General features: G+C 37.4%; 1 protein-coding gene across 1 annotated transcript; it reads left to right on the top strand.

The window, feature by feature from the left end:
* The first annotated feature begins 167 nt into the window (after positions 1 to 167).
* LOC144664058 (coatomer subunit delta-like) lies at positions 168 to 11883 on the top strand. The gene is made up of 12 exons (XM_078525182.1): positions 168 to 294; positions 678 to 717; positions 1771 to 1994; positions 2637 to 2816; positions 4212 to 4423; positions 5532 to 5620; positions 6504 to 6576; positions 7376 to 7541; positions 8031 to 8178; positions 9000 to 9108; positions 9693 to 9897; positions 10950 to 11883. Exons 1-12 carry the CDS (start codon positions 292 to 294, stop codon positions 11037 to 11039), a joined length of 1539 nt encoding a protein of 512 aa, XP_078381308.1. The 5' UTR covers positions 168 to 291; the 3' UTR covers positions 11040 to 11883.
* The last annotated feature ends 740 nt before the right edge of the window (positions 11884 to 12623 follow it).

Genomic DNA, 12623 nt, shown 5'->3' with positions numbered 1-12623 from the left:
TAGGGGTACGGGTGGAAACTTATTTCCGACGGAGATCCGGAAATAACCAACTAATTTTGGCCCAGTCTATCTCACCGGATTTGATCAGGGAATCCACTTTGAGCAGCCGGGACCTAGGTACTAAATGAGGAGAAGATCACGCACATGCGCAGGATCTCATTTCCCAGAATTCTTTGTGGCTTTCCTCCACGAATCTTTTGAGGACGTGGCGAGCGAAGAAGGCTCGAAAATAGCGATACTTTTGGCCTCTGAGAGGCCTGATTTACTGTAAAATAGCAATTTGTAATCAAAATGGTAAGTTTATTTATCGTTCTTTGCGTTTATGTACTTTTTACTCTCAGGAATTTACGTGATCGCATTGTTAATTCACCGAACAAGTATCTCATATGATGCCATAAGAAGACATTTTACACACATGTCAGACAATTTAAAGTTGTTGTATCGAGTCTCTTTCACCGAATACGGTCGAAATATTTTTTTCCGCTACAAGAAGACTGTTTAGCGTATTAATAATTCCTCGTGAAACCGCTGAATGAAACAAGTGAAAACGATGAATCACCATTGAAATAAAAGTTTAATAATTATGAGTTAAAGATCATTGCTTCGCCCGGGGATCGTTTCTGTATATCGCGGAAACAAATGCTGGGGTTATCTTACTTTTAACAATTTCTCTACAGGTTCTTCTCGCCGCTGCAATATGCACCAAGACAGGAAAGGGTACGCTGACCTTTTTTTATTTGTGTATTTCGTGTCAAAGATATGTTTTGTTGCGGGTTATTTGCTTTCATTATAACTAAACTTGAATATCAGTGTTAAAAATAATATATATCCTAGAGAATTTATAACTATACAATGTAGAAACGAAAGCACTGCTATATTGTGCTTATGTATAATTGTTTGTAGATTTGCATTTGTAGTGAGCAGCTATATATGGAACAATAATTATACTATAATTTATCGAACAATAATTCTAGTTAGTACATGAATCCTTAAAGCATGTAGTGCTTGAAAACTAACCAGGGTGCATTCCATTTACACCTTATGCTGAAGATATGCCAAGATTATCAAAATTCAATGCCATTCCAATATCCTGGCGTATCCAATCGAATAACATTGAACCAAAAATCAATTGAACCCAATTGAACACCAGTCGTTCAGTTGGGTTTGAGCAATCATTCGATTGGGTTTGGTAATCAAACACAATCAAACGTTTATTTTGCTGTGAGTGTGATTTTCAAACCAACTGAACACAATCAAACTCAATCCGATTTCGATTTTTCGGAAATTGAACGTTTGATTTTGTTCGATTGTCGACTGTTTGGTAATTGAATGTTCAAATTTGTTCGATTGACCAAATTGTTTTGTGAGTTTGATTATATTCAATTACCGAACCCAATCGAACAATATCATTATTGGTGTTCGATTTGGTTCAATTACTGAACATTTGTTTGGATACGCCTGGTAATATAAAATAGGTTAACCCGAGTGCTGGTTTTGACAGGCTAGTTTATTCAAAAGAATTCAATTTCACTTCAGTATACCACAAATTTTATAAATCCATGCCAAAAATCTTTGGCAAAACCTATAAAAAATGCAACCTGGAAAACCAATCAACCAATCATGTCGAAATAATGGATTATTATTATTATTATTATTATTATTATTATTATTATTATTATTATTATTATTATTATTATCATTTTAGTTATTATTGTTATGTTGGTTAGTAATAACATGATCTTTAACTTTATTTTGTACATTACTCCACAGCTATAGTATCGCGTCAGTTTGTAGAAATGACACGGTCACGTGTGGAGGGTCTTCTCGCTGCATTTCCGAAACTGATGAATACCGGGAAACAACACACATTTGTTGAAACAGAAAGTGTTAGATATGTGTACCAGCCGCTTGAGAAACTCTACATGCTTCTCATTACAACTAAAGCCAGCAACATTTTAGAGGACCTAGAGACCTTGAGACTATTTTCTCGAGTGGTAAGAGTCAACATAACATTGTAATGTATCAGTCTTGGTACCAACTGTCATTGCACGTAGTCATGCTCAAGACATGCGCCCAGCCAAATACAAACACTGTATGTTTAACCTTTCATAGGGAACCTTTTCTAAAGGAGACACTTCTTTTGTTCCAAGGGTGTCTGTTGTGGCTCAATTTTACCTGTGGTACAACTATTAGTGTTTTCTTTTGTTTTATATTGATTATCATATTACCATACACTAGAACAAAGGAAAATAACAAAAATTTGTACCAAGGGTAAAATTGAACCACAACATACAAAGTCATGTCCATTTATGGTAGGTTTAACTGTAAAAAATATCTTAGGAGAAGAATGAATAGCCAGGGTCACCATTAAATGCAACCGGGGCTCTGAATACCACTTACATACTGTACTTTGTATTCATGGAATTGTTGTTGCTTCTCATGCTGATACATACATTGTTGATGGTCACCTAAATTAGGACTTGGAGGAATTGATAATGCACTACACTTTAAGGTGATCATGGATCTCTGATATAATAGGAACAAAACTTCCTAAGTTAAATTTTTATTTTAATAGAGGTCTTGATATCATTCTTAGATGTCCTTTGTTAAAAACCTATCTTTATCCCTGTTTTTAGATTCCAGAATACTGCAAAGTAATGGAAGAATCCGAGGTAGTCGACAATGCCTTCTCACTGATCTTTGCTTTTGATGAGATTGTTGCTCTTGGCTATCGGGAAAATGTAAATCTCGCGCAAATAAGAACATTCACAGAGATGGACAGTCACGAGGAGAAGGTGTTCCGAGCTGTCAGACAGGTTGGTTTCTGCGGATAAAGTGTGCATTAACTAACTTCATTGAAGGATAAGTTAGAATATCCATTAATTAATAGAATTTTAGCTCTAGGGTGAGGAAGATACCCTACAGTAGTGTGCCACTAGAGGCCTCAGAGCCTGATGGTATTGTTTTTAACCTTCTGGGCCCAGTTGTTCATAGAGTGGATCTCACATCCAGTGGATAAGTGTTGACAAAACAAACTATGCTATCACTGGAAAGAGATTTATATCTGGTGGATAGCATAATCCAACCTTTGCAGGGCTCGAGACTAACGGTAGCCAACTAGCCAAAGCCTAGTAAAAATGCAGTTTTGGCTAGTAGCTTTTGGCCTTTCACTAGCCAAAATGGCTAGTGAAAAAATCAGGCATTAGTGGCAAGAAACCTCATTTATTAAAATCCTCTCGGAGAATAATTCTAACTAACAAGTAAACTGTTGACATTATAGAATGTGAAGCTTTAAACAAAATTCTAGTTGACAAAAACGCATGTACATGTACAATTTTTTATAGTGAAGAACAAAGCCCAATTTTTAAGGGGAAAAAACGTGAAGATTTAAGGAACATTTACGGCTAAAGGTTTAAACATTATCCGACATTGTTTTCACCCCCCCCCCCCCCTAAAAAAAGAACTATGCTTAAAATTGTGGATAGTAGAAAATACGTTTTGGCTAGTGAAATCAAAGCTGTCACAAGCCACTTGGCTAGTTAGCCAAAAAGTTAGTCTCGAGCCCTGCTTTGAACAACTGGGGCCTGATCGGCTGTATCCCAAGTCTGTTTTTATAAGCCTAGAACTTATTTTGACTGGTTGTGAGTGCATCACCACTACCTCTAGATGGGGTGGGTACACCTAAATTATGATAGCCTAGTATCCCTCCTCCCAGAATTTTTAACAAGTTTTCCCAACAATTTTGGCCAGTAGGTGTGATAGAAAAGGTCAGGAATGTAGGTAACAAAACACTAAGCTGGCTCATCAACAAGCCCAACTGGCTTTTTTGGCCTTGGCAGCTCTAATAGTTTACCCAAGTCTTTGTTTTCATGGGAAATTTCAGCCAGATTTATATGTAAGTTCTCTATCAGCCGGAAAAATTAGCCAGGAGCTGGCCTTAGTGACATCCCTGAATGGTGCACTACAATGCAACCCCCTTTTCTCCAGGAGATTGGCCAGCACTCTATTCTTTAACCTCGAGATTGCAATATGCATATTGCAATATGCATGTACATGTACATATGCAACATAGTTGCAACTACATGGGATCAGTTTTCAATTTGTTTGCTTAAGACATTTCTTAGGGTGGAGACTTGTTTTACACTTCAAATACCCATGTGTACTGTTACAGAAATTCTCGATATATCTTTGCAATCTAAACATTATTTTAGACACAAGAGCGTGAAGCCAAGGAAGAGATGAAAAAGAAAGCAAAAGAGTTACAAGCTGCCAGAACAGCCGCTGCAAAAGGCAAAGGTTTCAAAGGTTCAATGGGAGGCTTTGGAGGTTTTGGTGGTGGAGGAGGTCGTGATTCAAGTGTTCCTGTGGTTAATGATGTTACTGTGGTTGATCCTACACCTCCAAAACCATCATATCCCACAAGGTACATGTACATATAATTTACTTTATACCATGCCATAGAAAATACAGCCAATCAGAATACAGGAAAGCCGTTGTATATTCGACGGTATTCAACCCAACCTTCCCATCCTGCGCTGCGATCTTATTCTCGATGAAATTTAGTAAGCGTATTTTCTATGGCATGGTATAAAATAGTTACACAACACTTTTTTGTGGTATACTATGAAATATCCCACTTGTCACTTGTATTTTCTTCGTATACACACTCGCCTAAAGGCTCGTGTGTATACCGAGAAAATACAAGTGACTCGTGGGATATTCCATAGTATACCACTCGAAAGCGTTGCATAACTAGTATGTATAGTCTTTTTAGCATATGTTAACCATGGGGGAGGGGGGGGGGAGGGGGCAATATTGCATGGTATTGAGACAATAGCCAGATGCAGCAGGGCTTGAAAAAAATGTTGTCTGGTCTATTGGGACAAAAATATAAGCATGCAATTAAAATGTGGAGTTGCTTGGCCAAATGGCAAGCTTGAATTCAACTGCTTTTTGTTAGCCCCATATGCAGTAGTCAACTAAAGGCTGGTTTTCACTTGCAATGGAGTCGGGAGTCATAAGCGGAGTCTTAGAGAGCTTACGACCTACTGAAGATCAAAAATTGGAGTCGAAAGTGGAGTCATTAGCTTAACAGAATCAGAGTTGTAAAAACCAGAATGTTTCCATTTTCTTCTGATTCTGCTTATATCTACGCTGATTATGATCCAGTGAAAACTACATTGCTGGAGTTGCAAGAAGTAGAGGAACAAACCAATGACATTGCTACTGTACATGTACAAGTAGTGCTTTGTGCTCTCTGAGTGCTCCCTTTCTGCTTGCAACTCCGATAACCTATTTTTCACTAGATCGTAAGTGACGAAGTCATAAGTGGAATCAGAACTCTGCTTATTACTCTGTCAGTTTGATTTCGTAACACTGTAATTTTGAATACAACTCCAGCTCCAATTCTGTAGTAATTAAAAATCATTAAAGTTCATGATTACCACACTGATATTATGGGCATGTTGAGGTTTCAATTTGGTTTCAGTTTGCATGTGGGCAAGTTGCTTATTTGCTTTGTTTTGATTCAGAACTGCTGGCAGTGGAAAGGCAATGAAGTTAGGAAGTAAATCGAAGGATGTTGACAGTTTTGTTGACAAGCTGAGATCAGAGGGCACGGGTGAGGATGGAAAACAAAAATACCATAAAAGATACTAAAATATATAATGGTAATAGGACTGAATGGAGTCCAATTCGGTCTGTAATCATACGAGTGATTAACAAAATCGGACGACCGCGAACCGGGAGTCCGATTTTTTTAATCACGAGTATGATTACAGACAGAATTGGATGACACGAAGTCCAGTTACCAATTAATCAAAACTATGACTAAATTTGAGAAACAAATTAAACTTATCTTTGGTGAAATGGTTAAACGCCTTTAAAAATATTGAAAAACATAACAGTTTACTCCACGAAATGCACAACAACAGCGCGCGCAAAATGACGCGTACTGTCCAATTACACAGGCATGACGTGTACACTGTCCTATTACACTGTTCAATTACAAGCATGACGCGTACACTGTCCTATTAGTGCTCAAATCGGGCTGCTGATAACCAATCACGTTCGAGAATTTTGTTATAGTTTTGATTAAAGCAAAAATATTATAGTCACTTTTTGTTTCTAAAATTTGTCACCAGGATGAAAAACATCTTTTTCTTCACTAGGCACATTTCCTTTGAAAATGTTATTGCTCAAAAATAAATTATGGCAAATGTCATTCACGACATGTCCACTCACAGTTAAAATTCATTCTAAAAATTCATATTTCTAAGTGTTAGATGGTGTCTAAAAATATTAATCTAAATGTTATTTTCATTTTCACTTCTGTCATTGGCTTCCATTGAAATGATGGCCCCATAATAATGATATTTCCCTTGATCACTGTAAATGTTATCCAGGGAGACTAGTTTTGGTAGATAACTCCTCGCATAAAGCATGCACACTGTGTTGTTTTTTTTTCAAGAGGAACTAACTCAATTGGTGATTTTTTTTTTCAGAGGTAGTAAGCTCCAAGACAAAATTAACTTCGGTTGGAAAAACCACAACAACACCTTCAGTACAAATGGGAAGGTAAGATTGTTACAACATCATCACTAATAATTGTTTTATTTAGTATTAAGTATTTAGTATTTTAACTGGTTTATTGAAGGATAGTTGCACGGTATGCAGTAATTGCATAGTAACTATATGTTGTGGTTTAATTTTACATTTGGTTTAAAATTTTTTAAACCAGTTTGATTTTTATTTTTCATTGTCTCATATTCATTATAATAATCTGAAACAAATGGAAATAAAAATCAAACTGGTTTGAAAAATTTTAAACCAAAGATAAAATCAAACCACAACATATACATTTCACAACTTACGATCTTTCGAGGAACATTTTACAATCTTTGTTATATAAGTTTTCTGTTTTACCGCCATCCCGCTATGATTTACGGAGAAATAACAAGTGAATTATTCTGAGCACCCCAAAGTGTTTCACAAAAGCTACCATGGGAGATCGATCCTTCCTGGCAGCAACGCCACGGCTTTGGAACAGTCTTCCCATAAGCATTAGATCTGCCTGCACTAAAAGTGATTTTAAACAGAAACTTAAGACATTTTTATTTAGCAAGGCATTTTGTTAGTTTATATTAAGATTTTTTATATTTTTTTTCTGCAAATTATTTTTCTTATAGCCAAATGTAAATAGTGTAGGTTTGGTTTTTAATTTTCTTAAGATTGTAATACTGTATGTTCTTATATTTGTATCTATTGTAATGTTTGTAATGCGCATTTGATTATTTTATAGAAAATGCGCAATATAAATATTAAATATTATTATTATTAATTTACTGAAAGTGCATATCGTTTTCCCTTATTCTAGTGTCCATGTAAAAGTTGACGAGAAGATAACATTGACAGCGGGTAGAGATGGAGGGCTGCAGAACATGGAAATCAGAGGACTTGTACTTCTAAGGGTCGCAGATGCACAGTTTGGAAAAATACGGCTTAACTTGGAAAACAATGATGACAAAGGATTTCAAATGCAGGTACTTTTCAAGCTTACAAAAGCAAAAGCACTGGTTAATAACAACCAGTTAGTAACAGAGTTCCTGTTTATGCACGAGTCATGTGTGTATAATTTATATTCACCCATTAAAATGATTTTAAGCAGAAAAATATGAATCCAAGGAAAAATGTGATCAAGAATTTTGTAAAGCAATGTTACATATTTAATTTTATTGTCCATTCCTTAAAAATGGAAATAAAAGGTTTAAGACAGCCAAGTTTAACATTTTACACAAGCCAAACAAAATCACTGTATACAATTGCAAATACAGAGATGTCAACATGACAGATTGTCAAAATAAGCCATTTGTTTTGAAATCTCATCATGTATATGTGAATCTACTGGTCAGGGGCTAAGATCTGAAAGCTCACACATAAAAATGACAAGATTAACTAGATGGCTGGGTAATGCTTGTCAAACCTGCAGTGTTTCCTTACATGTAACTTTTGATTTGAATTGTTGTTTGCAGACACATCCCAACATAGACAAGAAGTTATTCAGTCAAGAATCTGTAATAGGACTCAAGCAGCCAAACAAACCATTTCCACTTAATTCCGACATTGGTGTACTGAAGTGGAGACTACAAAGCACAGACGAAGCACTAATGCCATTATCAAGTAAGCTGTTTACAGAATATGTCACATTTAAACTGATTTTAAAGTGATATTTTCTATTCCGATTGGATTAGAATTAAAAAAGTTGGGTTTTTAAAAAGGGTGGAAAAATAAGTAGCAAGAGAATAACTCTTGGAGGAAGGCAAGATTCAACCTTAACCTACATAGGACTCAGTACTCTAAACAAGTAACTTCATTCTGGCTTGCCCAGTTGACCAAGGCCCATTTGAGAGCTGCTTGTCAAAAGGGCAAAATGGAATACAAGTTTTTTCAAGTAGCAGGAGATATTTTGATAGTAGACGGCACCGGGGGCCGGAGGCTCCCCATCATGCAGGGGGTCTGGGGACCGGACAGGCCCCCAGCTAGGTACATGGGCAGCACCCTTGTTGGGGGTCCAGGATGCGAAGCCCTCAGGAGCAAAATGGATTTGAGGTTTTTACACTAGTTAGCTGAAATTGCCTCTCCTCAAAGCAGTTCTATGAATTATAAGTCCTACTTTCTCCAATATCATGCTGAGAACTGACCTACTAGCATTCGGAGTAGCCGGCGCAGTATTCAGAATAGCTGGTGAAATGCACCGGTTGCCGGCTTATTTTGACAACCCTGAGTCAAATGCAGGTCAGAGGGGTAAAAAGAGGCACTATGAGAGTAAACCGTCCTGCCCGAGAACACAACAGTGGCCTAATCCAGGGTCCAGTGTGTTAACCATTAGGCTATTGTACCTACATACATGTACACATTTTAGCTATTATGAGTCTCTGTTAATTTTCTTACATACACTTGCATTGTTTGATTTTCTTTTAATTTGTTTCTCTTTCCACCAGTCAACTGCTGGCCTTCAGAAAATGATGGACAGTGTGACGTCAACATAGAATATGAACTTCTCCAAGAAAATCTGGAGCTAAACGATGTCATAATTTCAATTCCTGTCCCGTGAGTATTTTGTACATTGTACTGTTAGTAATACACTAACTTTTTTGGTAGGTGATGCTGTAATTCGTTTGCAGGAGTCACCTACTAATGTTTGGAATGATGTGTGTGATTTGCTTTTAAAACAATAGACAATAGGCCATAAGAAATGCCCAGAGGCTTGTATTTAAGTTGTACCCTCAGTAATAAGGCAAGTCAGTACCATCATTGCTTGATTTGTAAAAGTATGAGGAACAGTAACAGAGTCTTAACACTGGCCACTGATGATCTTGAAGTGGCTATGGATTTTGACTCAAACATTCCTTTGTTACTTACTTTACTTGTAACACAGGTATTAACTTGTAAGATACATACTGCAACTCAGTGAGACTCCTCATTTTGCCCCTTACTTTGCTTTGGAATGGAAATGATTTTTTGACCATTCACATGAAAATGTACACAAGTGGTTTTCCATTTTCAAGCAGAATTCTGTTTACAAGCCATTTGTTTCGGTTATCCATTTAAAGACATTTGCATCCGTTTGAAGCTGAGAAAAACTGAGTTGCAGAAGAGAATTGTAATCTTCTGTAATTCTGTGTTGATTGCAGGCATGGTGTCGGTGGGCCAGTTGTAGGAGAAGTTGATGGCGAGTACCACTATGATCACAAGCATTCTGTTCTTGAGTGGCAGCTGCCCGTCATTGATACATCAAACAAGAGTGGTAGCATGGAATTTAGCATCGCAGGACACCCTGGTGATTTCTTTCCCGTTTCTGTGACCTTCTCATCAAGAAAATCATACTGCGACCTTAAGGTAACTTCCACAAATCCTTGTTAGTGCAGTATGCAGGACGCCTGTCACATATCAACCTAGTAAATGGCCCAACTCACAACGAGTCTCTCGTAGCTCAGTTGGTTAGAGCGCCCAACCGGTAACTGGGAGGCCATGGGTTCGATTCCTGTCGGGGACTCAGAATTTTTCTTTGTCCCATGCTTGTGTCATGTTGAAAACTTCATCTTCATTATTTATTACCGAGCTTAAAATTTGCCATCTTTATTATTTACTACAAACTTAATGATTTCCACATTGTTGATCCTAGCAGTATGCAGGACGCGTGTCATATATCAACCTAGTAAATGGCCCAGCTCACAACGAGTCTCTCATAGCTCAGTTGGTTAGAGCGCCCAACTGGTATCTGGGAGGCCATGGGTTCGATTCCCGTCGGGGACTCAGAATGTCAGTGACTAGTGGTACTTTAGCGTGCCTCTGCACCGAATCTAGTCAAGCAAAGAGTTAAAATTGCCCTTCACTGTGATTGGTCCCCTGACCAAGGAACTCTTCTTTTGTTTTGAACTTGTCTTGTGATTGGCTAAAAAGCATCGGGTAGCCCCGGTTGAGTTTGTTTCACTGTAACTGCAATGAAGATTGGATTTTCAGTTCCATTGCAGTCAACACTTAGGCCCGAACAAAATGTCGAACTTCACATGAGTCAAACCTAATGCAAATGAGCAAAACCTATTGTTTTTGGTCATTTGTGTTTGGCCCAGGCCTAAATATGACTGACAGTCTGTCAAAATTCCTGTTTTCCCCTTTTATGGGAACTGTTCCCTTACAAGGGGTGTCCCCTTTGGGGGTGTTCCCTTACAGAGGTGTCCCCTTGCAGAAAGCATTCCCTTAAGGAAGGTCCCCCTTATGGAAAGTGCTCAACAGTAAATAATTGCTGCTCAGTGGTTACCAAGGAATACTGTTTTCAGTTTGAGAAAACGAGAGGTTCAAGATATAGGATCTTTGCTCAAAATACTTATGATACTATCAATGTACCAATATACATAATTTAAAACATTTCTTTATTAATTATTTTTCAGATTACAGAGATCACTTCAGTAGATGACGAGAAACCAGTCAAATTTTCACATGAAGTTGGTTTTTCAGTGGATAAATATGAGATAGTGTGAAGCCTTCTGATGACTCTTTGCCTAAAATTCTGTAACTTATACATCTTGTTTGGTATCTTACGATGCCATTGACAGTCTTCACCAAAGAAATAATCTTGAATGCTACAGAGTTGGAGAGATACGTCATATATGCGGTCACCATTTATCATGGCTGGAAACAGTGCACGGAGAACTTTAGGGGGGAAGGGATCGTAGATGAATATCTGAAATACATACATAGGTGTTTGTATAGCTTATTCATTTCGAATGAAAAGTCACTGGATTTGTGCGTATCTTGGTGTGTTTTGAAGAGAAACATGCAAAACATCTAAACTCATTAAAATGACCCATCACTCTTTTCAAATTTTCACTTAGGTGAATGATCATTTGTAAAATAAATGGAAGATCTTTTCTGAGTCAGCGTTACTATACTCTCATTCGTAACCTTTTTTGGCTTGTCACGCAATGCTTCTTAGAAGTGCCGTGTGACAACCTGAATAACCGCTACAAAAGAGACTTTTATACAATTCTGTTCTTGTGAAGTTTATCTCAAGACCAACTGTGATCATGTGTTAGTACACAAAATAACATTATACAGTGAAGAACAAGAATCTTCAAATCCGTTTTCGTCAGAGCAGTTGCAAAGCAATGCGTCATTCTTCGTAATGTGCTACATTCCTTTCGACCTTCACACAATCACAGTCATTCCAAGAACAGAAAAAAAGAGAATGAGATTTAAATCTTAAATGTGGCTACTTGGATGTTATGTCAATGTTGTAGTTAGTATTGCCATGCTTGTTGTGTGGTATTTTTATTGGGGAAGCAGGAAATTAAAGTCAATAATAAAGAGAATATTAACATTGTATTTGTTACAGTATGTTTGTGTTCTAACTTGAGTCAAAGAAATGGTCATTTCTTCAAAAGTTTGTCCGACTGACCAATGCCTGATTCCCTCTACGGCGCGTACCTGCAGGGAATCATTGTCGTTGTACTTTGTCAAACTATGCTCAAGACTTAGCAACGATGAATACAACTACCGCGATTCCCTTTCAAGTACGCATCAAAGAGAGAATCGGGCATTGATTGGGTGGTCAGTTCATTGGTTGTTGATAATGAAGTTGTTATTGATTGGCAGATTTGATTGATTGATTGATTGATTGTTTGATTGATTGACAGAACAGTACAAATCTCATCCAGCAGTCTGCTATTTTCTGTCAACCTCAGTGTCACAGTTAACCTCAAGTTGACATCACCAGCAATGGGAAGCTGAAGAACATTGATCAAAATGTTAATGTTTAATGTACTCATTTGCAAGTTAACTTTGACCCAAAACAAAAGAAAAAATATTGGCTGATAGGTAAATAGTAAACAATAATTTATTATCCGGCTATGAAATGACCCAAAATGTCACTTGATACTTTAGTCGGGAGAACAAGTGCCAGTTGATGGCCTAATCACTTCTCTGAGAAGTGACTGAGCCTGCAGTTTTCATCTCAAAAGTTGCTAAGCAACATGATGTACACTGTATTTATACCTGTGACGGCTTTCAGAGAACAAGTGAGAGCTCGTGCTCGTTTTTGATTGGATAAAATAATTCAGAAATTC

Source organism: Oculina patagonica, chromosome 8, assembly GCF_052425735.1.
Source record: "Oculina patagonica isolate OP01 chromosome 8, crgOcupat, whole genome shotgun sequence".
NCBI lineage: Eukaryota > Metazoa > Cnidaria > Anthozoa > Scleractinia > Oculinidae > Oculina > Oculina patagonica.
This window is presented reverse-complemented; position numbering and strand designations above follow the sequence as displayed.

What these genes read in the sequence shown, in the direction of transcription:
- LOC144664058 (XM_078525182.1), top strand. An exon ending in ACAAAGGATTTCAAATGCAG is followed by an intron (nt 7,542 to 8,030) that starts GTACTTTTCAAG and finishes TGTTGTTTGCAG; the next exon opens with ACACATCCCAACATAGACAA. An exon ending in ATAATTTCAATTCCTGTCCC is followed by an intron (nt 9,109 to 9,692) that starts GTGAGTATTTTG and finishes TGTTGATTGCAG; the next exon opens with GCATGGTGTCGGTGGGCCAG.